The sequence below is a fragment of the Bacillus rossius genome, assembly GCF_032445375.1.
Source record: "Bacillus rossius redtenbacheri isolate Brsri chromosome 4 unlocalized genomic scaffold, Brsri_v3 Brsri_v3_scf4_2, whole genome shotgun sequence".
Taxonomy (NCBI): domain Eukaryota; kingdom Metazoa; phylum Arthropoda; class Insecta; order Phasmatodea; family Bacillidae; genus Bacillus; species Bacillus rossius.
In genome coordinates this window covers 19,621,116-19,647,848 of record NW_026962011.1, presented here as the reverse complement: position 1 = coordinate 19,647,848, position 26,733 = coordinate 19,621,116, and the positions used below count along the sequence as shown (strand labels likewise).

Sequence of the window (26,733 nt, the reverse complement as noted above, 5' to 3'; positions counted from 1 at the left end):
TAGTAATTTTAATATTTAAATTTATATAAGTAGAACATTTTAAATATATTATAACTCTGGAAAGGCTTTAGGATAAGAGGGATGAGGTTTTGTATATTATTGTATTGTAATAGCCATTTTTTTTATACATATGTAGAATAAGTTGTCAGCAAACACTGTCATGAACCATAATACATATATTGTTTCATAGTACTTATTAGATATGAAGCTTTATTTTTAAAATTTAAATATTTTTGAAAGTTTTTTTTTTATCTCATCCCACGTATTATTGCATTCATTGTCCATTTTACAGAATAGCACGATGTTAAAAATTTGTTGTAAGACATTTAACATTGATTCATATTATCTGGCCCACGGATAAGTATCAAAAATGATACATTAAGTTGGCTATATTGATGAAATACATTAAATGCTGACTGAATAAAATACATCACCTATTTTACTATTTCAGCTGCATGGGTAGCTTGTAGCAGCAGGCATAGGTTGTATAAGGTGTACCTTAAATTTAAAGTGGCTTCAATGTTAATTCCTAAATCAGGGTTTAATGTAACAGTCAAATAAATCTTTAACTTAGTATATTAAAATATCTTTTAGTATACCTTTTTAGTTTTTAGTGATTGTACATGTGTTTCTTTGCCTATTCACGCCATGAGATTGCAACAGTCTATAAACGTGCATGAATGTTTTTTGAAGCAGCAAGTTAACTGGACTTGTAACTAGGGATGGGTCAGTCAACTTCTCAAATACCATCAAATCTATAGTATTTGAAGGAATCAATATTCAAGGAAAAAGATTTCAGAAAAAATATTAAAGGCAATGAATTAAATAAAAAATTTCAGCACTGAAGTTAACTAATTCAATTTTTTCTCCATACCTATCCTGTTACCATTTACCAAGATGTACTTTAAACATGTAATTATATAAATAAAATTACAATATTAATTGATTCTAGAAACTTAGTTTGTGAAACAACCTTTTCAAGGGTAGAATTTTTCAACAAAATTTTTTTTTGGTGGGGTTTTTGTTTACTGTATTCTGGGTTGATGTCTGACCTTACAGTAGTATTTTCCTTGTTAAAATTTAGGTGTTGCAAAAATAATTCCAATAATTTAAATCAAGGCACACAATTTAAGAACTGTCACTATCACATGTACGTCTTCATCCTTAATTAAAAATTGTCCTCTTCGTAAATCATTAATTGGGTGATTACAACTTTCACACAACTTGTGATTCATATATGTACAATGATATCCAGATAAGATAAAATAGGTGTCCTTTTTTTGGTTGTTTCTTAATTAAACATTTAACTTAACACTGATGCGGCCAACCATAATAGTTGAATACTTGCGTGATGTGTGTAGAATCAATTGCTCTTGTTGGTTAAATTAAACTAGAATTAAATGTTGGAGTTCAAGTGTGTAACTTTGCACCTCAGTGTCCAAAGCAACGAGCGATTCACTGCTGATGTTGAGCTCTTCACAAGACCGCTGATTAGAACATGATGGGACTGCTTCAGCATATTTTAATAAATCTGAAGACCACACACTTTAACCAGGTTCAAATCCTAGTTTCTTTTCCATGGGGAATGGTTTTTGGTAGGTCAAGAAATAGAGCCTCCTGCAGAAGTGTGGAGAACGCATCTCCCCATGCTTGATTGGCATTTGGTGTTTCTCAGTTAGGTACCTTCATTCTGAATCTTTGATAGCTTTCGATTGGGGACTGATCCTGGGCAGTTATTTTTTTAATTTCTTAATTCTTACCACATCTGTTCACATAGCTTTTTGTATCCAACTGAACATCTATAGGAGATAGGTGGGAGAGGGTAAAGTACAGTGGCAGGAGGAGAGGCTAGTTAGGGTGCACCAAGTGCTGAGCGGAATGGGAGGGTGGGGAGAGATAGGGACAAGAGTTGTGATGGGGAAACCTAGAATTAGGAGGGTCAACACCAAGATGGTCTTTAAGGAACGAAGACATACGGAAAGGGGTATGGTTGTAAGAACGATAGGGGATTGGACTGTGTTACATGAGGATTGTGTATTGGCTAGTAGTGTGGCTCAGTTCAGGAGAAGAGTGAGAGGGAAGCAGGGTTAATGCTTGCCACCGGGTTTTATTTTACCCATTCGCAGAAATAATAATAAAAACAATTACCCTCAGTGGGAATTCCCCATTTTGCACATTTAAGAAATCCCTCATATAATGTGGATTCCTCTTTCGAGAGCAATGGCTGACCACCTGGTGTTCGAACACTGACACTGGTGTACTTTCACCTGTCACACAGAGTACTTTCAGGGACAAAGTGTGTTTCAGCTGCAGCTTTTATTGACATTTGACCACTTTTAACATCAGTAACTGCTTTTGCTAAATTATCATTTGAATATACCTATCTGATATAGACAACCCCAATCACCAAACACATTTCTTACTTCTTATATTTCTTCAACATGACCGAATTCATCTCACATTAAACAATAATAGAAAAACATCTATAAAAAATAATGAGTTTTGTTTTTAGATTACAACTATATCACATGTTTTCACAAACACATAAAATGTAAAAGACATTATATTTACTTCTCACAACAGTGTTCGACTGTAAAAACACTTTATAAATAAATAGATGGTAAAATCCATAGAGAATTGAGTATAAGGAAAACCGCAACACCCACAAATATTGGATTGCCACATAAAAACATTTAGTTCTATACTTCCACGCCTGATAGCAGCACTATTTATTTTAAACTATAATAGTGTCTGAATTCACAATATGCATCCAAAGTCACCCAATACTGGCATGCATGTTTTGTATATTATACTGAGGTTTTTTTTTTTTTTTTCTGTGATAATGTATTCTTTCACTCTTGCTATGGCTACCTGATGATACGGGCGTATGGTGGAATGCTCTTTCAGTGTTGCATCGTCGCAGTGCCACCATGTTGGAAGTGAAGCAATTCAGCAGGAATTACAAGTTATAAGTTTTTCTTTCATGAAGAAAAATGTTTATGCAAGCGTAAAATTTTGACAATAAGTGATAATCAGTAATAAACAATACTAGTACAATTGAATGAGATAGAAAAGAAGGTGCATGTTCCTAAATAATTTTTTTGTATTTCTTGTTTTTATATGGAAATTTGTCAATGTGTATTATTGTTTGTTTACATTGTAGTGCTGCAAAAATGGCTGTGGTGGGTCTGTGCAATACACTTGCTATTGAAGGTCAAAAATACAACATTAACAGCAATGTCATTGTACCTATGGCTGCATCACGCCTTACAGAAGATATTTTGCCTCCAGGTAATATATCAGTAGCAATTTTATGAATAGAACCTTTGTGGTAGTCAAAAATTTTTTGGCTTTGCCTTATGCATTTTAATTTACAATTTTAAATAATTTTCTTTGCTAACCATCACCATAACCTCATCCATGAGTTGTGGGTCCAAATGGGTTTTAAAAAACCATAGCACTTAACATATGCACTGAATTACATAGCAGTAGTGCATTTTAAGTGTAAAAAAACTGAAGTTTAAGTGAACTGAAGATGAAATAATTCAGTGATATGTCACCACCAGCCTCTCTCTCTCCCACACACTCACAGCAGTCTGGCCTCAGTCTTAAATACCTATCACATCTTGCCCTGGAAAGATCTCGAAGCCCTCCGAAGTGTCGCGTCGTTAGAATCCCAGATTTAGCGCTCGAAGCCCCAAGAAAAGTAGCGTCCTGCTCAGGTCACTTCACGCAGTCAGGGCTCTGGAAACATGCCGGACCCTCAAGAGACGCAGGGAATCAACAGGCTCAGTGGGAAATCATGGGTGAAGGGAAAGGGAGGTAGTGATGCACCGCTACTAATCAGATTAGGTGTGTAGCAGAGGGATGGGCACTACTTGTTTCGCGCACCAACCACAGACATGTGTGTGCAGGCTGGCTGGCCAGCATCATTGCCGGAGTTCTCGTAACAGTACATAGTAAATAGTAAATGTGAAAACTATGTATCTGTTGTGTGAGATGATTTCCTTAGAACAGAGAATTTTGTTAATAAATACAGAAAAAGGTTTTATTGTATTATTTTTTTTGCGGTAACTGTGATAATTCAACCATTTTGAAATAAATTAGTGTTTCGTGAACTGCTGTGTCTTGGCCGGTGTGTGTACACACGTTTTAAATTATAAAAACTTAATGTTTTTAATGTATAATTTAAATTGTAGGATGTCTTAAAAATACCATAATATTTTTTTTCCTCAGACTCTAATTATTTTTTTTAAATATAAATTCAGAATTTTTTGTACTCTGTTTTAAAAATATTTGTTTTTTTATTTATTAAATATATTATGCCATTACTGACAGTATAATAAATCAAATCAACCTTGTATTGCCAATAGATTTTTTATACCTACATATACAAGTTTTGAGGCACCAATTAGTGCACTTGAAAAAACATTGTATACTCTTTAGATTTTAAAGATAATTTTGTAGTGACATTTATTGTTTGACTTGAACATTTTTTGTTAACTTATACTATGTTGGCATAGCAAAAAAAAAATGGATTCATATTACACACTAAAAGTATGCTCCACTCCACCAAAGATCAGTGTAAAATCATGCTGGTCCTAAAGTCATAAGCATAACGTGGACTTTAAAAACTACCCAATGCTAATGTTTGTCGTATGGAACTCTGTTGCAGATGTTTTTGCAGAATTGCGTCCAGAGCTCATTGCTCCTGTCGTTGTGTGGTTGTGCCATGAATCTTGTACGGAGACAGGATCCGTTATCAAGTCTGCAGCTGGTTGGGCAGGGAAATGTGAGTAGACTTCAGTTGGTACATTTGATAATTTTATTTACAACACAGATTACAATACTCTGGTCATATACATAATATCATAAGCCATTGTTTATGAAATTCAAAGACAACGAGAAAAATATTTTGACCATTGTGCAAGTGTGTGTTCCTTGGTTTCTATAACCATGGAAAGTCCACTGCACAAATTTGGTTTATCAAATGTAAATAACTTGAGTCATTTCTCACCCAGTGTAATAAAAAGTAATAATAAGAATTTAAAATGTATTTTGATATAAATTAAAATCTTATTGCATGACATTTGATCATAACACAATAATCTCTGTATTTATAATAATTGTATTATATACCTTATTTAGGATTCCAGCTAGCTCTTTACAAGAGCGTTCTTGCAAGTCAAGACCGAAGTCGCTGTAAACAAAATAGGTAGTCAAATTAGTACAATTATTGGTTCAACATCTTCTACTTTTGACTTAAAAATATTTGTGAAGGTGAATGTTTATACGCAATGTTTACCTTGACTTAATTATCTACAAGTATCATAAAAATTTAACCTCAATTGATAAGTCATTGAATAAAATTTGTCACGGGCCTGTTGTCCAATCCTGTAATATCCACTACTCAGGATCAAAATAAAGGTGTTTGAAGTCCATGGATAGCAGTGACCTACCTATATTGGAACATTGTCATTCAGTATTCCGCTGATGTACTGCTCCGTTGTTGATTATCGTTGGTAACACCGCTGTATGAAGGATGCTTATGTTTGATACTCATCTGGTGTGATCCCTTCTTCAAATGAGATAACTTGCTTCTTTTGATGTAACTATAGTTTTTATTCACTGTTTATAGTCATAATATTTCTAGCAGTATCCTCGATGATTATATTATAAATACTTAATATTCTACCTTTGCAGCACTTATAATACACGTCTGAATTGTTCGGCGATCTAATTACTTTTGGAACTTTTTTTTCCTAGAAAATGACTCCATGAGAATTTAGGAATAAGTTCTTTTTATAAAACAGAGTTTCACAGTCTTCCATGTAGATTACAATTTTAGTCTACACTTTTATGGAAAAACATTGTCTGTTGCAGTTTATACTAGTTATTTATAAAGACAAAAAAATAGAAATGAAATTAGATTCTGCATAAAGGACATTCCCCTTCAAGCCTTCAAAATAACTTAAGAGCATAACATAGAAATTTTTTCTTCTGCCACAGTTAACATGGTTTATGGTTTTTGTTACAAATACAGTACACTCCCTATTTAACGCGGTTGTCGGGGGACATAACTTTTACCCGCGTTGTTGCATAACCGCGATGTTTCGACGTGACCAAGGTCAAAAGGCATAAAACACCGCCTGTGTTCTAATAGGTCGGCAAGCACGCACAGTATAGACGGCCCGCCTTTGTGCGGACTTTGCATCCGCAGTTTTCACTAAACGCGGGTGAAAAAATAAAAATAATAAATTTTCAAGATAAATATTAAATGTTGATTTTTTTTTTCCCCGCATGCCGCGCACAGTTTGTCGCACGGCCTACGAGCGCGCCACACGCCGCCATACACACGTGCGGCACACAAGCTGCTGCCAGTCTCGTGGTGTCAGCCACAGTATCTGATTCGTCTGAGTGTCCGTAACAAAGTAAGTGCAGTGTGTGCGGTTACACACGATTCTGTGGTCAAAGTCTTCTAAATAGAAAGGCCATAGTAATACTTCAAACCGAATATGAATCGGAAAGTACCGAGTTCGATTGACAAAATAAAAATTCTAGATTTACGTACTTACAGATAGCGTGTCTTTTGCAGAAGTATGCAGCAGATACGTGAAAAACGATTCTAGCATTCGTACAACATAAAATAAAGAATAGTCTATCGTGTAAAGTGGTTAAACTTTGTTATCCATGCTTACAGTAAATTATAAATGGTCACATGTGGGATACAAAAATTTCGCCAAAATAATTTTAGCGCAATCAGTGGCGCCGTATTAAAAAGTCTGTTAAACGTTGTCATTACTTATTCCATCAAACGCTGTGTCGAGTTGCTGAGTGTGTGTGGCTCGGATCGGCAAGTGTTATATTCCCCAGCCTCTGGTTAAAGGTCGGGAGGCCGCTACACATAAACATATCCGGGGCTTGTTTACTACCTCACGGCAAAAGTGGTACAGTATGGTTCACGTAAGTATTGGACCACTCGGAATTCCTCGGCAAAGATTAAAAATACGCTAGCTGATTTACTTTACTATTTAATGTTAAAACATTATACCAAAGTAAAAAGATGAACGTGTATAATACAACGAATAATATTACGTCTGTAGGTTCAATTGTAACAAAACATTTATATGTCTCCGCTTGTCAACACACGTGAACACGAGAAGTGTGCAGACGGAAATGAGTAAACTACTCAAGGTCACCAGACTTCCCCCCTTTCGGCTTAATCGCCCCTCTCATCACTGGCGCTTATATTCCACTCCTCCCGTCTACACGGGTGTCTTGGTCGCATATTCTCTGCTCGCCTCTCCCCTCCCAGCGCTTGCCGTCAACCAAGACTATCCAACATCAATCCCCAGCCGAGTCACGCTGGATAATGTCGCTGGACGGTGGGCTTTATCGGGTCCCCTGTCCGATGCTTTATTTGTGGGTTAAAAAAATGTTAAGAACTAGTGTTTCAGAAAATAACACTGGGCTGGATTGGACCATAATTTGAAAACACTACAAGATAGAGGAATAATGTACGGATATATCTTGTTTAGAATTTCACTGCGGACATTTTCTACGCCTAGGCTTTTCTCTGCCCGATGCTTAGATTGTGAGTTACAACGCAAAATTATCCTAATCGGCTGTCAACCATTTATTGCATTATTATTACAGTAGAACCTCGTTAATCCGTGACGCGCTAATTCGGGAATCGGATAATCCGGGACGATTTAAAAGTGCAGAAAAAAAAAAAGAGAAGTAAAAATTGTCAGCGCTTAAAATTAACGTCACGCGGGCCGGCGGCCGGCAAACACTACAAGCCATCACGTGGGCCGCCAAACTCTGCAACTCTGTTTGTACCGACCCTTTGTGTCGTCCTCCTTTCAGCTGTCACATTTGTCACTCTTTAAACTTGAGGGGGATGTCCTGACTTCTGCTTCCCGTCTCCCTTTGTTTGTTTCCACCCGCCAACGCACGGCAGGCGCCTGACGAGTGACGTGTCTGGCTGGCATTCGGCTGGACGAAGTGGGATGAGGGGGGGGGGGGGGGCGGGGGCCTACCCAAAATTTATGTGTTCAAGTTCAGCACGATCTTATCTTTCTCTCTTCGGCTGTTGTAAATGACCGTGAACTAATGGCTAGGCAGTGCCGTATTTTTTTAAGCCGAGACTAATTCGAAGACGGCCCTTACCGTGAATGGATTATCCGGGTTTATTACTTTTTTTTTTACAGGATTTTAATTATCCGGGCATCGGCGGGTCCAAATTAACACGAATAATGGAGAGTTTACCATTTTTTATCCATCTGCTGCCAAGGCGCAGTAAGCCTCGGGAGATGTTACGTCACATGACCTTGGCCTTAACCCAGCTGCACGCTGGTGTCTAAGAAGCTTGACAAGACCTTCCGGGCTTTTAATCGCTAGTCCGTGAAATTCTGTAATCCGTGATTATCTCGGTCCCAACCATCACGAATCAACGAGGTTCTACTGTGTTATTATTATTATTATTATTATTATTATTATTATTATTATTATTATTATTCATTTCTGATTGGGGGACATGGTTTGACCCGCGATATACCCGATTCCGCGATCTATCGGGGCGCGGTATACCGGGAGTTTACTGTACTACCACCCTTATTTGCACATAGCCCTATCTTCAATCTTTATGATAAGTAATCAAACTTGCTTTCTACTTGCACTATGAACTATATTTAAAAAAATTTCAGGGATTCATTTCATCTATATAAATAAAAAAAAGTAAGAGTTCGTTCTTTCAATATCTTAAATCTCTGAAAGTTCTTCACTGATTGTTTTGAAATTTTGACATGACGTTGCATTCAAATACATGCATATTTTTATGTACCTACATCACACCTGTGACATGTAAAAAGATAAAAATATAGATACTATTTAAAAACATAGATTTTTAATTTATTTTTTTGCTATAGTGACATATATAGAGATATAGAGAGAGAATTAAAAGATAGATAGAGAGATGCTTTGTATATATGTACCTATGTCAAAAAAATTACAAAAGAAATTGATTGAGGCATTGCAACGCATTAGCTAGAGTATTGATAAGATGATTTTTGCAGTGAAAGTATTGAATGGGAACCATATTTGGGTTGTTTCTTTTCCAGATCATTTGGTGCGTTCTCCTGGCACAGTACTGCGTGCCAAGGTGACGGATGAAGTCACGCCTGAAGATGTGCGTGAGAACTGGGGACGTGTTACTGACATGTCAGCCGCCAAGCACTACACCTCAAATGCAGTGAGTAAATGAAATGTGTAGAGTTGTGGTTTTGCAATATTCTACTGGATGTTGAAAACCAAGTATGTATTTTAATAAGTGCAGGTTTTTTTCTGGAATTTTTGTGGTGATTATCATAGCTTTTTAAGAAGAAAAAAATTTTGTTATATTTTTTTTATAGTGAGTGGAAAGTCAAACTATAGCATATGTTTACAGACCAAAATATTTTGCTCCGTGATTATCAAGAGAGAGGAATTGTATTGTTTATTTTACGATTCTGAAGGAATTATAATCATTCATCTTTGGTAGTTTGGTTGAATGGTTTTTTATTTTTAAATTTATTTTCAACCTGTAAATAACTTTTTTCATAACAATATTTAATGCTTCCAATTTTCCAATTTTTTTTTATTTTTGTATCTTAAAGTAGGCTTGGGTTGCTTTTGAAAGCTTTTAAGGATATGTTTTTTTTTTTTTTAGTTGGAATTAAATAAGTACAGCAGTAGCCATTTATTATTATTACTTTAAAAAAATTTCAAAAATAAAATACATGTATGTTGTGAAAATAAGTTTTCAGCCTATATTTGACTAATATATTTTACTTATGGCAGGATGGATTAGATTTTAATTTTTTTGAATAATCATAGTGAACTTCCTTCAGGTACAGTATGTAACTGCTGGAATCATTTAATGCATAGGTATTAACATTAACCTCCTGGACTCTTATTATTGACCATCAACAGCTCTCATGACACCTACCTAGCATGAAAGGAATGATTAGTTATGTTATAAAATCGCTGGCAATACTCATGTAAGTCTTCATATCCAATTCTAAAGATATTGAAGAAAATAAAGGGTGGTAAGCTACGCTAACTCCTACAAACTTTAGTGGCACGGCACACTAATTTTTTTTTTGCATCGCTACATGAGTTTCACGCTAATTTTTAGGCATGAAACATCCAGTAGAAATTTGTGAAAGAATTCAAGAGTCTGGCATTACACATTTATCTTTATTTCTCCTCCGTATAATCAAATCTCATAGTTGTCCTATGAACGACAACAAGACTGCATGCCAGTCTACAGCCTTACCCCCAGAGGAGATACCAAGCTAGAAGCACTTACTATCCCGCCTCACTAACACAAATACACCCCTAACTAGGCAGGCCCCTTAAGGAACCAGATGCAGAAGGAACAGACTGGACATAGGGACAAGATGATATGGTGAATTGCAATAAAACCGAAATAACACCGAAAAGTATGTCAAAACACTAGATTTCACCGAAATGCAAGTTATATCATGTAATTAAGTAGCATTTAATATTTAACCAAAACTCAATTCAAATCATAAAGAAGTAATTTTTTAATGTTTTAAATTCAAGGAATGTCATTTCCAGACAAAAAAATTTGTACCAAAGTGCATGGATAAGAAAAAAATTTTTAATTTAACCACATCCCTGCAATTTTTCACGAATTGGTACAGAGTCAGTACAGTCTTTTCCGTAAACTTCTACCATCTTCGAATGAATCTCGCCAACTTTCTTTCCTCCAAAACAAAAATAAATGTTATCACAGCTCGTTGTTCCTCCACAGTTGATGATGTAATCACTAACGCCATTTTACCAGTGATTGAAGAACTCTTATCGGTATGTGGAATCACTAGATCTTGCATTGTACCCAGTCAGTAGTGCTCTCTAGTTCCCTTTTTAGTAAATAATTCATTTTTCCTAAATATTTTCCTACTTAATAATTGACATGTGCATTACTTATTGATACACCCTCGTAATTATATCATAAATTAGCCAATAACACTGATTTTCATCCTGAAAGTTTCAGTCCTGCAATTCAGGTGGTTTTCAATTTGGGTAGGCAGCAAAAATGTTCAAAAATATTTAGACAGCTAATGATGCATAAAAGCACTATCATGAAATTTTTTTTATCACACGAGATCAACATCTCTTGAAACGATGTAAGCATTAAATAATTAGCTGCTAGGTGCTGCTTTGGTATGTGCTGGATTATTAAATGAAACCTCTTGTAATGCTGCTTATTCTTGATATGTTTATAACTATTTGTTTTCTTATATTTTATTTAATCTGTATACATATTTTTTTTTGTGTGTGGTGGCAAAGTTGTGTTAGTTTTCTCATCCCCTATTTCTGGTTTGGTTTTGTTTTGTTTTGTGCATGTGTTGGTGTCCAATTGTCATTTTGTATGTATTTATGTACAGTTTTGATCAGTTTAGGTCCCATGATTTTTGGCTAGCCCTCAAATGGTATAAATAAATATAATTGAAATATAATTAAGCTTTTTCCTCTATTATAGGAAGTCACAGCATCTATTATGGAATCCCTGGAGAAACTTAAAACAAGCCCAGATGACTCTGCTGCTTCTGGGGTAAGACAGTTCAATTTTTTTTTTGTTCAGGAATACTCAAAAAAATGTATCACACTGTTGTAATTAAGTAGAAAATAGTTTAATATGACAATGATTTTGTAGCAAAACCATCACCATTAAATTCAATAGTTACACACAGGGAAGAAACCATTTACTCCCTTCACCTTTAATTTTAAAAATACATGAATTTTTACACTATTTTCACCAATCCCTCCTTAGCACATCTTCAAATTGCATGAATTCATTTAGCGCAATGTTAATTTTACTGCCCCGGTCTTGAATAGCACGTCTGTAAATTTCAGTTAGCAATTAATTGCGACAGACAAAAAACGTTGGGCATGACACCACGAAGTCTGCTTCAACTCTGTAAACAATAGATGTACCATGGCATACAGTTAGCCATATGAAGGAGGAAGAGATGCTCGCACAGGTCTGACTACGCTCTCAGTTTTTGTACAAACATCAACTATTGCAAGTTTAGTTGCGGTGATTGCAGTAAACAACTTCCTCTGGTTGTCAGTGTTAGTAATAAAAAAAAATGTGTTGCTTTACAAATGACGGTTGGAAAATGGCCTTTCAGATTACTGTGGGGAAAAAGCTGATTTTTTTTTTTATTTAGAAATTTGAGATCCATTTTACATGCACAAGAGTTAGTTTTAGGGGGTATACATTATCTTCCAGCTCATTATTCATTTTATACATGACATAAAATTTCTCTTGAATGCCCTCAAATGCTGCCCCACAAGTGGACCACACATACAGGCAGATGCATGTTTGTGATACCTGCCTGTGAGTGTGTGGTGCCTGCCTGCGGCCAGAACCCACCTACATGCTGTGCCTGCATATTTGTTCTTCGTGTATTGTATTGTCCACATGCATATGTATTTGTAGATTGCTTTTATGTTGTGCACACTTCAAAATTCCGTTGATCGTTGGTGTGCTTGGTACTAATTATAAATAAATTAGTAAATAAATAAATTCCTCCTGTTTCATGACGTAACCAGTGGGATTGAATTTTTACTTGAAATTTTATTTTAACTTCAGTAATCCAATAGTTCTCATTTGAACATTCCAAAACTGTTACAATTTCATTTTGGCAGCTAATAATGCAAAAAAAAAACCACTGGCACTTTTTAATTTTATAGAAGAATTAGTTGTTGCATGTATAACGAGGTTACTTTGAAAGTCTAAAGTTAAACTTTATTTTACTTAAGTATCAAATAATTAACTAATGTTAAAATGTTGTACTTGTTAGCTATTACTGTATGATTTTTTTTTCCAGAACACAGCTGTTGATGTACTGAGTTATGACAAACGTGATGTTATCCTGTATGCGCTTGGTAGTAAGTACAGATTAATTAGATTTTATTTTGTTTGTTTTATAAGATAGAGGATAGTACATCCTTCATAAGTACCTTTCTGCCATGTTGCTTTTACATATTTTTGCTCAAATTTTTTGTTATTTAATTATTTAGTTAAGGGTATTTTCTCTCGTTACCTTTTAGTTTGTGTGCTTTTTAACAACCTGCAGAACCATACATTTAAGAAATCAGTTGTTCTATCAGCTGCTCTATCTATATGTTAATACTTTTAATTTTTCTGAAGGTTTTTTTTTTTCTCTCTTTTCATTGTGACTTTAAATAGCAGTAAAATTTATGTTCAGTGTTATTTTAAAATGTGTGTAATTTTTTTTTAATAGTTGGTGCAACAGTCAACAATTCTGAAGACTTGAAGTTTCTGTATGAAGGCCATGAAGATTTCTCAGTTGTGCCAACATTTTTAATTCTCCCAGCTATCATCACACTCATGGGCTCCAGCATTTCAATGACTGCCTTGCCAGGCAAAGATCTTAGTCCTGCTAATGTAATTATTCTGAACAATATACGTATTTAGATGCTGTAGTTATTTTTAAAAAAAGGAAAATCATTTAATTGTTTACCTAACCATAACTTTAGTCAATTTTTCTATACATATTCCATAATCCAACAGGAGATGTCACATTAAAGTTATCAGTATCAGTTCAAATACATCAATAAATTTTGCCTACTGTCTCTTAAACTCAACTTAATAAATTATTAGTGCTAAAGATTTCTAAATTTTAACACAAACATCAGCAAGTTTTTAAATGTGCCACATATAGCTAACTTAAGCAGTGTGTGTGTGTTTTATCAAAGGTAATAATTATAGCACATATTGGTTTGATAGTTGGTCTAATGGCAGCAGATGTTTACATATAGTCTTTATTCCAAACAGAAATGAAACTGTTGCTGCAGTTCCAAATGTAACCTTGTTTTTTCTAGGATTTCTTCATTAAACATATGCGTCACCACGAAACGTTTATTATATGTTTGCACTCAGCACACCTTTTAAAATAAAACTAATTGCATCACCTGCACTAAAGCTGTATATCTTGGGTGAAATTTGCACACTGTACAAATTACTATAAAAGCAACTTTACAAATTTGCATGCATCTATGCAAAATAATGTATGTAGTACATTTATTTCCCTGTGCATATTTTATCATTCACATCTACACAGCGTGCATCTATAAGTACTTGGTTTTGTACATATTTCCTGCAGATACTTCATGGAGAGCAATATCTGGAAGTTCTGAAGCCACTGTCAACGTCAGGGACTCTCACTTCACGAGCGAGACTGGTGGATGTCCTGGACAAGGGGTCGGGGGCAGTCATCATAGTGGATGGTTGGTTCTGAACCACTTGTATTTGCATTAAAAACTAGACAATTAATATTATGTGCTTAATCAGGGTGTGTACAGGTCATGTTATCCCAAAGTTACAAAAAGTCAGAAAACTAAATGTCGGGTTATGGAAGTCATTAAAAAAGGGTCTAAATAACAAATTTCGTACATCTCCATAATATCCTTAAAAAGTCCTTAATTTGTCTTTAATTGAATAAAGGCCCTTAAAAATCCTTAAATTTCACTTAGAATTCTTAAAAATTCCTTAATAAAACACTGATAGAATCCAAGTATGCTGGTATTTTAGTGTTCTTTTGTTTCCGACCTGACAGCAAGCAACGCTTTATTATGCATGTGCAGTACAGCTGGCAAAGTTTGGGCCACATGATATATATATATTTTTTTTAATTGCGCTTTTATTAAACTAAAAAGGTGTGGTTTACTGACTTATTTTAACTTCTAAAGTAAATTTTGTTAGTGATCAAATGAAATATTAGGGCTACACATTTCAGATAGTCACTATGCTTGGGTTATATATGTTCCAGAGATATGTGAATAAAAGGGGCTTATGTGTTATAATTGAACTATCAACAAATAATTTTTGACGTGATAACGTCTTATAAATCGATGAACGCCGGCTGCACGCACGAAAAAGCATGACTCATTGTCACGTTCTGCCTGAGCTGAGCGTGCAAGAAAATCTTCTATATTATCAAACAGGTTGAGGCGGGCTTTTTAAAAGCAGCAATTTAAAAAATTTGATTTATTTGTCCAATTTCATCATTTCAAATTAACAATTGACATTGATTTGATTTCAGTTTATTTCTATAACTAATTGTTTGTGATTATATTTAAGCAAATTTTTTTAATTAAATTTGTAAAAACTGTAAATAATATTTGAAAATTAAAAAGTATGCAGTTTTTCGTCTTATGACGTTATCACGTAAAATTATCGTCCGTAAACCGACTTTACAGACAAACACCCCCCCCCCCCCTTTTTTTTTTTTTGTGCATTAACTACCTATTTAACATTGGTGTTTACTTGATATTGCTAATAGTTTTCTAATTCTATAGTGGTGAATCTATGAACTAAATAATAATAATAACTCATTAATTTTTTGATTACATGAGAGAGTATGAACCATGAATAAATAGAAATGATGCAGAAATTCCCGAAACTTTAATTACCATCAGTGTTTTGTCAGTTTGCATTTTGTGTCTTCTGTTTTTAGTTGCACATTAAATACAAATAGGTGGCAACTGTCCTCTTAAATAATTTGAAAAGGATCTCTGTATAGGTTTCAGTTTCATAATTAGAGATGAGATTTTATGGTTTATTTTTAGTTCACTTTCATTTTTAAAACAGAGGATTTCTGTGTTATTGTTTTTATTTTTATAAAAAAAAATTTTTAATACTTACTCCGCCAGAATATGTAGTGTTAAAATTTGCATGCTGCATTTTTATAACATCAATTTTAATAAAAGAGATACATTTGGAACTTACTGCCTGAGAAGAAAGTTTTTCACTGTTTGCAAAAAAATTTAATGTAGAATTTTAGAAGGTGTGTGTCCCATGTAATGTCCAAAAAAGTATTTATGACTACTGATACACATTTTAAAAAATCAGCAAATATTCTTATCAGCTCACTACATGACCCAATTTCGACCCCTAAACATAAAATTTTTAAAGATGCTCATTTTATTTACTAAATTATGCAAAATTCATGTTTGCAATTTTCCTGCATAAAAAGAAACATTTACATTCTTGACATAATTTAGTAAAAAAAAATGTTTTTAATAGTCTTACATGTTCGGAGTAACATGACAACCATGTAATTATGCAGACATTAAGTAAGTTCAGATGAAAAACCAAATTTCTTTACAGAAAATCTTAAATGGTAATTATTTTAGATTCAATATGTTTAGCTGTACCTAATTTTTTTTTTTTTTTTTTCCAGTGGAAACTTTTGATGAAAAAGGAGAAAAAGTAGCATACAACCAGACAACAACATTCGCTGTTGGCGCTGGTGGTTTTGGAGGAAAGAGAGTTTCGAACAAGGGTGTGTCGTCGGTTAATCCACCATCAAGAACTCCTGATGCCATTGTTAAACAACAAACCTCACTTGATCAGGTTGGTTTGCATTGTGTGTTATAGCATTCCGATTAGTGATTTCTGCCCTGGGTGCCGAAATTTATTCTGCTACTTTGCCAGGATGACCACATTCTGAAAGGTCAGGGTAGTTTAAATTGGTCAGGGAAAGCCAGGGAATTTACTTGAAAATGTGGGGAAAGTAATGAAATTATTTTTCCCAGAAGTGCATAGTCATAAACACTAAAATTGCAGATGCAAGGTTCTGTTTGAACTGATACAGCTACATGGATAGTGAAGGCTGGATTGTCTTTATTTCTTTCAGAAAATTGGAAAATAGGTAAATTATTTTTAAAAATTTATCAGGGAAATTTGTAATTTTGGTCATAGAAAAATCAGGAAAATTTTTCTGCAGATTTTTGTGAACATCCTGTTTGTATATTACCTAGTTACCTCTGAAACTTTGAGTTGCCATTAGATGAATAGTATTATTTACCACCTAAGATTTTAATATTGGTGTGGTGGTTGTTTACTAGCGGTCGAATTCAGCTTTAGTCATCTTTGTTGGTAGCCTTGTTAGGAACTTGAAGTTGAGTGATACCAGTCAATTTTGAGCTCTTAGCTTAGTTTTAAATTATTGAATCAGTTATTTTATTTTATTTTATTTAGGTTTCCCACTCTTTAAACTGTCATTTCAAGTAGACAGAAGTACCTTCATAATTTACGTGTATTCCATGACATGTTAGGCATTGGAATTTTTCACTAATAACCAAATATTTGGTATTTAGAATGTCTTAACAACTTAAAAATTGTGCTTTTTAACTCAGTGGTTTATTACATAAATAAAAAATGTGAGCAAGTGTTTCAGTACTCGCCAGAGCTGTGTAACATGTAACCTTGGTAACGAGCAAACTCATGTATTCTCATGTTGCATACATTTATAATACGAAACTCAGACACAAAATTTAACAAAGAATTCTTAAAAATAATGCTGTTAAATATATATATATATGTAAATTGTGTTTTCAACTACCTTTCTTGACGCAAATCACTCATAGTTTCCGCACCTGCTGCTATAATTCGTTGCCAGATCTGCTACATCGACTATTGAATCATTTTATTAGCAGACCAAAATTTTAAACTATACATATAATAAAACAACTCTGATAAGAGTGAAAAATGCTTGAAAAACATACTAAACCCCGGCTGTGGACATGATTTTCAACAAGGAATTTTACTAAAATACTGACCATCTTGTTAAAATTCATTAAACAGTTAATTCTATAATGTTTCCCTTTGGCTTTGTAAGCTTTAGTTTGCGCCATCCGCCACATGCGGCAGCACCCAAGTTACACATCCCCCTTCCATGCAACTTCCGTGAACATTTACGAAATTACTTCTACCAAATGCAGTAACAAAGAGTTCAGGTGTTATATATAAAAAAAATTTACATATGTACCTGTGATAATATATATTTTATACATATTTTCTTTGAAAATTGCAGGCAGCTATCTACAGGTTGTCTGGAGACTGGAACCCACTTCACATTGATCCATCAATCTCAGCGTTAGGTGGTTTTACTCGACCCATCTTGCACGGCTTGTGCTCACTGGGCTTCTCTGTGAGGCACGTACTCCAACAGTACGCAAATAACGACGCATCCAAGTTCAAAGCTGTGAAGGTATGTTGCTGTTGTACGGATACTGTATTCGACAGACAAACTTTGGTCGCAGGTTTATCTCGACAATATAAGTTGAAAACATCTGCATGACTTATGGTCTAAAGGACTTCCCAAGGCTGGTATACGTCTTTGAAGATGGAGCTGCTCAACATTTTTATTGTAAATAATAAAATATTCAAGATGGAACACTAGGCGTCTGGATTATGTGTAATTGAATAAAGTTTTACCACCACCGTCAATTTTGTTGCAGTCTCAAAATTATTTGATTGAAATATTTCTGGATAACACCTTTATTTCAATGAAATAATTTTGTGACTGTGACAAAATTTGCGATGGTTGTAGGACTTGGTTCAATCAAACACCAAGACATTCAGTGTCTTGGAGTGGCAAAGATTTATTCAAGATGTTTTTTTGGCCACACGCCATTACTGTTGGGCAGTCACATACAGCACCTTATCTCTTTTTTTTTTACAGCTTTCTATTTTATTTTTTGTGACTTATAATTTTAACTTTATGGTATGTGTGAGTTACAGTAATACCTCTTAAGAATATCCCATTCATGAAAATTTCCTGCATAGTAATTTGCAAAAATTTAGCCCAACCTATAATTACATACCCTTTTAATATAATTTCCCTGTTAAGTTTAAATTTCTAAGTACCTCTGAGAAACCTTTAATTAGGGTTTTCAGATATGCCCCTAAAAAAATCTTCTACTGCTTACGTTAAAAAACAACACATACATTTAATATGTATGGGAATTTTTAATGATTGGTGGTCAGTACTTAGCTATTCTTTTTTCCACTATAGCAAATTATTATTATTTTTTTATTTTTACTTTTACTTAACTCTTAAATAGTTGCTTGATAAAAACTGGCAACTAACTGTGAAATAAGATATTTATTTAATTTCTTTTCATAGGTTCGGTTTGTGAAGCCAGTCATTCCTGGCCAGACTTTGCAAACAAATATGTGGCAAGAAGGCAAAAGGATCCATTTTGAAACCAAAGTGGAAGAAACGGGAACAACTGTCATATCAGGTAGTCTGACCTACAGTCATAATTGGATTGGATTTCATGATCTCTTTCGTAGCTGCTAACTTTTTACATAAGAAAAATGTTTTTTTACAAACTAGTTCTAATTTTGCCTGTTTTATGAAGGTATTTTAGAGATTTAAGTAATAAAAAAAACAATATTCTTTTGCATTTAGCTTGTCTTACCAGGTTTAAAAAAAGTACTTCTTAGTTTAATTATTTATTTAGTAAATCAGATTACTGCTTCATTTCAAAAAAAATTACTTAAGGTTTTTTAAGGAATTGCTTTGACAGTAGTGTAAGTTTTTTTTTCTTTCTTTTTCTTTCTCTCTTTCATAAATTGTACTTTGAGTGGCTGGTGAATCAGGGGGGTGGGATTGAGATACAGGCTGGTAAGAGAGATATAAGGAAAGAAAGAGAACTGGGGAGAGAGATAGAGAAAGTTGAAGAAGAAATATTTAAATCTTCCTGCCCCTACCGTTTATTATTATACCTAATGGTGCATAGTGAGCAGAGTAGTTTTTATGCCAAATTATCTGTTTGTAACGTGCGGCGACGCTCAATGTGACATTTCTCTAAAGAACAAATATAGATTGGCCGTGGAAGCGCCAGGCAGAAACAGTACTAAACACATTACCCTTAGGGGTACAGCGCACGCACAACAAAATTTATGATTGACCTCCTTAAAACTAGGTAAGGTTATGTGGATCGTGATCACAGGATAAGAAAATAATAAGATCTAAGTTAAGACAAAAAGAACTATTTCAAAAACTAAACTATTTCGGGCAGCTAAAAAATTAAAAATTTAGTGCTAAGGCACATGGCCTTGTCGATAACCAACTACATGCTTTAGATAAAGCCGTTCACAACTTTTCAGAAGCGCGTTGTCTCGGGCTGCGAAGAGAGATACGCCCTTACCGCGTGCTGCCCGCCGAATCGTCAAAAATGGCGCCGGCTCGCCTAATTAAAACTGTCTTTGGTCGTCTATGCAGGGGAGGGGTTTCGGAAAACCCGAAGGGAACCCGAATGGTTCCGATTGGAGTAGCCGCACTCTAGCGCGTCCTGGCGAGTGCGCACAGAACTACAAGCCCTAAACGACCTCTCGACTTGGATACAAGTCGATCCTTAAGGCCTGGCTTGGATAGGAGGAGACTATGCTGTCCTCTAGCGGAGAGGCGAGGGATCATGCCCGGTAGTTATCGAAACTCCCGCGAGATGTCGTGTGTGGTCCATCTGGGGCGCGAGGGGCTGTGGCCTTCATCCCGGGCATTGGCGCGGCTGTGGGTTATGACCTGCGTGGACCAGAAGAAATGGGGGAGGAGGGGGGGGGGTTACGACCGGTGACTGACCCGGCCTGGAAACAGGCTGGTCAACACGACGATACGTGTTGTTGGGCTGATGAACTGAACACCGTTTCGTGAGAGGGACAGCTAGCTTCAGCACAGCTCCGAGAAGAGGAGTTAGCATCTTTGGGAGCAGAGAACAGTTTTTCTAGTCACGTTACCGTCTAGGGTGAACAGCTCGACGCGTGACGCCTAGCAGGGTCCAGACGAGACGATCGCTGGCCCAGCATGTCGCCCGCAAACTTCAGCCTTAATCGCTGGGCACGGCATTGGGAGCACTGGACTGCTAAACAAACTAACCTGTCGGTACACTCGACTGAACAACTCTCGATGAGGAAAAAAGCAGTGGGACATCATATGGAAGATAAAGTAAAAAAAATTAAAAATTTCGTATAATTAAATAGTACATTTGTGCCTGAAATTAGCACCGAAACGGCACATGTTTACTATAAAAAAAAATTTAACGTTAATTTTATTTTTGTATATTTTTGCATTAAATATGACTGGTATTTAGTGTGTCTTGTGAATTTTTTTTTCCTTAATATCACACATATCATTTACATTTCAAGTTAACTATGATGATTAGGTGTCTGCTCATGTTAGTATTTTTGTAATAAATGTGAGGATATGTGTATAGGTAGTTTCTCTATCATCTTTTAAGTAAATATTATTAATGATTGGCTTTTCAAAATTCTGAAAGCCATTTAAATGTTCTTTGCAAATTTATAAACATGGTAATATAATGTACATTGGAAAACATAATATTCATTGTATTTGCATATCCACTCCAAATTTTCATACGAATGTTTTTGAAACATAAGCTCAGCCTGGCCTGTGCTACATACAAATAAAAAAAAGAACAATCTAATGTTGGTTTTTTACCATCTAATTCAGTTGATGTAACTCTCTGTTGTTTCAGGGGCATATGTTGACTTGACAGAAGCTTCTGTAGCAAAGAATCAGCCAGTCAAGAAGTCTCAGTCTGGGTCCACAGCTAGACTTAAAAGCGATGCTGTGTTTGAAGGCTTGAAACTTAAAATCGATGCAAACCTAGAGAAGGCCAAGAAAATTAAAGGAGTATTTGTGTACAATATTACGTTAGATGGAAACAAAGCTGCTACGTGGAGTAAGTGCAGTTCCTCTTTCTTAAACTTCACTTTCTTCTGTCTCACTTTTAAGTATATATATGTAGGGAACCTCATTTATGAAGGAAAAAAATACTGATGGGTCAAATCTCAATTTTCTTTAATCCGAATCCCAAAGAGGACATCAAATCCCAAAACGTGCTTAAAATGTACCCCTTGAATCTGAATCTAGGCCTCAAGTTTTCAAAATAAAATAGTGTCAATAAATTAAAAGTATTAACCATGGTGTTGAAACATTGTACTCTTTAAATTCTCTAAATACTTTTTAATTAATTCATGAATAAGTTTCCGGATTCAATACATATAGTAATTTTAAATGTTAAAAGTACAGTTTCTTGGGGAATGGTAACAGGATAGTTATGAAGAAAAAAATAATACCTTGTAAATTTTTAGATGTTATCAATGTTGAATTATTTAATTTACTTTTTTGTTTCTGATATTTTTATACAAATTCTTTGCCTCGAACATAGAATCCTTCCTGTGATGGTATTTCAGGAGGATTTGACTGACCCATCCCAAAAAAAATCAAAGGAATGATATTTTTTTGTAATATTTATATATTTATTTATTTAAATCTAGGTATTTTATATAAATTTATTGACCACAATCATTTACAAAAAAGATTTTTTTATTCTGGGAGATTTTGGCACATTGCATATGCTTTGTAATAGTCTAAAAATATTTGCAGTTTATTAAATAGGTAAGTGTATAATAATTTGTTTCAGCGATTGATTTGAAGAAGGGCTGTTTGTATGAAGGACCTCCCAAGGATACAAAGGCAGACTGCACGCTCACTGTAGGAGACTCCGACTTTGTAGATATTGTAAGTTTTTCCTGCAATAAAAAATTATTGCATGTCTAGCCGGTAGTAATTAATATTTTTTTTTTGTAGATTTGTTTATACTCAATACTTGATTATGTTTTCAGCTCGTTATACTTGGTATTTCAATACTTGACAGTTTTAATAAAATTTAAAACAAACAATATCCTTCATATTGCATTTAAAGTTAGAAATACAATTTTTCCCTAAAATAAATTTTAATAGATTTTTTAATGAAACATAATTTATGATTGAGTTCACATTATTTACACAAATATAATATGCACATTGAAAATAACAATGAACAAAAAAAATAAGTAATGTTGTCAGTTCTACAAAGGTAAGAAAAACCTTTTATTGATAAAAACAAGCACCTTAACTCTTTTGGAACCATTTCTACTTAGTTTCTTGTGACAAGTCAGCTAACCTGAACAACCATTTAAAATCAACAGTAGCTGTTGAAGCGCTAAGGATTTCTGCAGGCATAGGCAATGGAACAAACTCTGTTTCTTAAAGAATAACATACATTCAAATTGTAAGTCAATAAATTGCCCATACATTATTTCTCCTTTTAGAATCTTTGTATAATAAAGGCATTGGTTTGTAACTCCAGTCCACCTCGGCAAATTATATCCTATGTACACGCATCTCCCGACATTGTTTACAATAGGTTGGAGTAACTAAAACGGGACATTTAGGTTACAGTAATTAAAACTGTATATTTCCATCAAGTTTGAATTAATAAACTTTCTGTTTGGACAGTAAATGGGCATACATAGGTGGCAAAATTTTTATTTCAAACAAATTTAGCATCGCAAAGTAATGTACCTCGTAGCGTTTTTAGTTTCATATTACAGGAGTTGCATTTCGCAACGTCGTCATTCCCTTTCGTGAAATAATGCCATACTTCACTCTTTCTTCTTTTGGGCGTATTTTCTAAGTTTAAATCAGACATAATCTCCGGTCCGCTAATTACCAGTATCTTTTCATGGTTTTTAATAACTTAACAAACGCAGACCTCTCTCACGTTCTCAAAAACAAAAGCAAGTGTGAGCAAGTGTTATTTACCGTTCAAAGGAACAAAGAAACAATTGTGTCAAAAAGCAATATCGATTGTTACAAAGTAAGGATCGATTGTCGACTCGCGCACGCTATTAGTCGATATGTAGTGGTTCGGCTACGAATTATTCTAAACATGCCAATATTTAAAATGTATTCGAATTGAAGTGAATATTAAATTATGATTCGAATTGATTCGCATTTGCGAAGCTTTGCACAGGCCTACCCCTTACCCTCTTTCCTAACTGCAAAGAAGAATAAATATTTTTGGTTGTAGTGAAGTTTAACGATAATTTCTTGCAGATGTGTTGTTACTATGTTTGTTTAGCTAAATTCACTACTTTATGGTATGTTTATTATTCTTCCTAGTCAGTTCTTTTCAAGCTATTAAACAAATTTATAGCATATTAGCATTTATACAGCTATGATTTGTTTTGCAATCCAATTGCTAACCAGCTGACTTCAACTTATACATATATTCTTGAGCAACATTTAATGCTCAAGCCTTGTATGCTAATGTGTTTCAGGCAGCAGGGAAATTGAATCCACAGTTGGCATTCATGCAAGGCAAGCTGAAGGTCCAAGGTAACATAATGCTGTCACAGAAACTGCGTGAGCTCATGAAAGAAGAATCCAAATTGTAAGACTGAAGGAATTGTAATTTAAAACATGAGTTTTTGAAAACTCAGTACTGGTAATGGAGGAAATATTTTTTATACATGTTTTTTGTAAATATGTTTGTACATTCCGCCACTAAAATGCCAGAGTGGAACATAGTCAATTACAGATTGAACTTAACCTTCACCTCTCCAAGGTATTTAATGGCAACTTTCATATGAGGTGAAGATGTCTGGTACAGCCAGCTGCCTTGACCACAGTACAGTGGAAGGTGCCAATGTAATCTTGGGGTCTGTGTTGGAGACGCTGAAGCGATGTGCTAGCCCTAACAGAGACACCATCTTGGCCAGTGATTTTGAAGCTTTATCCAGTATATTGCATCTCATAGCATAACGAGAGTGGACAGTTAAGTGCAGTTTGTAGTTGAACTGCTAAGGGAGATTGTTTGCAAAGTTGTCATCTCCTTGAGTGTTGTTACTGGTGAAAGCAGTAGATTGTAAAAGTCAGAACAGAAATGGTAGGGACAAGATTTATGGTTTTTGTTTTTACCTTAATTTTGGTTTTTAAAATGGAGTATTCCATCAATCAATTTTACAAGTACTATTTATTTCTTGAATATGCTGTAAAATTCAACATACAAAAGTTAAAGTTTTCCAATAAAATTGTGTTGTTTTAATAGTGTTTCAAGTACATATCATAAACTAAAAGTTAAAATTTATCTGTGCTTTATCAATCAAGAAAAATTTATTATAATTAATTTTTGCAGGCTACATAATTATATTTAGTGATATTTGGAACTTACAGGCATGTCAGTGTTAAATGGTGCCTGTATAACTTGCATTTGTGTGTTGTAACAATTTTCGGTGTTACCTACTTCAGTTTACTGTAAAATCTTGTTCCTATTGATTTTGTTTTTTCCGGGAGTCAGATCATGTCAGCACTCACAGGGGTGTTGATTTCACTTTCAAGCATGGTCAAGCTAGCAGGGTGGTGGCATATTGAAGATTGATGGGGATGGTAGGATAGTGGTTTTTGAACCTAGCAATATTCAGCAGATAAGCATCGCTAGGTTTGTTGCATTACCTGTTCAGTGTAAGGCGGAAAGGTTACGTCAGAGCAGAACTGTGAAAGAACCTGGCTCACCACTGGAAACCAAGAACAAATGAAAAGGTGTCTTGATTTTACTACCATGCTTCCCCTCCCAGTTTCCAAGGCATGAATCGTCTATCATGCACACAGCATTTTATGCATTTTATGCAATACATGTGCCAGAAACACATGCAGTATGGTAAAATGAACTTTTCAAATTTTCTGCAGCCACATTTTCTTCAATTTTCACCAACTGATGCAACAAGTTTACAGAAAACAGCAATAAAATGCTGTTTTTGTATGTTGAACTAAAGAATTTTGTAATATCAACTTTGATTGAATACACTGCTTGTTAATATTGCAGTTGAAGTTTTTCATAAATCAAGATGACTGGTGTGCATCCTATGTGCAATTATGAATTTTTCTACAGTTTGTATGTGTAAGGTGTGATGGTATAAAATGGTATATGTGATAATTTGTTATAATTTATAAAGTTTTATTTTTATTTGTGTTAAAAGATGCATGCACCCCTTGGTTTTAAATTGTGATGAGGTCAATTTGTTGAATAAAACTACTTTATCAAAACATTTTGCTGTATTACTGATTCATTAATGTTTCTTATCAATCATGTCATGAAGTTTGACTGAAATAGATGTATGTGGTGGTTAGTTTGCTCTGGTTGCTCTAAAAAATTCTCACAATTGGAGAAAAAAAAAAGAAAAGAAAAGATAATTACATTAAGGTTCAGTCTCACACACTTGATGATGGCGACTGCAACGTCTGTGGTTATATTCGCCTTAGACGCGGCTACAATCCAGAAGCCAAACAACTTCAGACAATGGCCGCGAAAGCCTGTAATTTTTATTTTATTAAATGAAGTGATTGTACTATTTGGGAGTAGATTATATCCTCTTAGAAAAAAATTTAATATTTAAAATTTTAACTGTTACCTACTTTCAATTTTTAAATGCTCAGCTTCATAACGTATTTAGTTATATATTATGATCTTAAAATTAAGTTTTCTTGATATTAAGTACAGTAGAACCTTGTTAACCCGGATCAACTGGGGCCGGGACCGATCCGAGTTGATGAAAATCTGGGTTATCCAGAGAATGAGAGGAAAATGTTTATAAATAAGATGTATGTATTCAGGGGCGAAGCCAGGGGGGGGGGGGTTAGTTTCAGGGGTTCAACCCCCCCCCCCCCCCGTCCAGCACCAAATCTTTAATTAATTTCTTATTCATAACTCAAACAAATTTCATAATAAAATTAATAAAATTTTTACCATTGCAATATTTATACCGAAAACTGCTAAAATAGCACTATTTTACACCTTAAAATCCAAATTTTCCAGGGGGAGGACCCCCCGTATTAAAGTGGGGGGGCCATGCTTCTTAACACCCCCCATACACAAATCCTGGCTACGCCACTGTATGTATTTAACAAAAATATATTTAATGGAGTTAAAAACTGTTTGAGGAATGTTGTCTTTAAGTCAATGCCAAGTGCGAGGCAGGTGGGGGAAGTGCAATTT

General features: G+C 34.7%; 1 protein-coding gene across 1 annotated transcript in view; it reads left to right on the top strand.

Annotated features, from left to right (window-relative positions):
- LOC134542362 (peroxisomal multifunctional enzyme type 2) overlaps window positions 1–25,921 on the top strand; it is a 39,880-nt gene extending 13,959 nt beyond the window's left edge. The window contains exons 6-18 of the mRNA XM_063386534.1: window positions 3,164–3,291; window positions 4,676–4,792; window positions 9,123–9,253; window positions 11,552–11,623; window positions 12,906–12,966; window positions 13,323–13,486; window positions 14,205–14,328; window positions 16,284–16,456; window positions 17,919–18,095; window positions 19,014–19,131; window positions 21,388–21,594; window positions 22,339–22,436; window positions 24,020–25,921. Coding sequence (XP_063242604.1) covers window positions 3,164–3,291; window positions 4,676–4,792; window positions 9,123–9,253; window positions 11,552–11,623; window positions 12,906–12,966; window positions 13,323–13,486; window positions 14,205–14,328; window positions 16,284–16,456; window positions 17,919–18,095; window positions 19,014–19,131; window positions 21,388–21,594; window positions 22,339–22,436; window positions 24,020–24,136 — 1,687 coding nt within the window. The 3' untranslated portion in view covers window positions 24,137–25,921. The remainder of the gene's footprint in view (window positions 1–3,163; window positions 3,292–4,675; window positions 4,793–9,122; window positions 9,254–11,551; window positions 11,624–12,905; window positions 12,967–13,322; window positions 13,487–14,204; window positions 14,329–16,283; window positions 16,457–17,918; window positions 18,096–19,013; window positions 19,132–21,387; window positions 21,595–22,338; window positions 22,437–24,019) is intronic.
- Window positions 25,922–26,733: the final 812 nt, after the last annotated feature.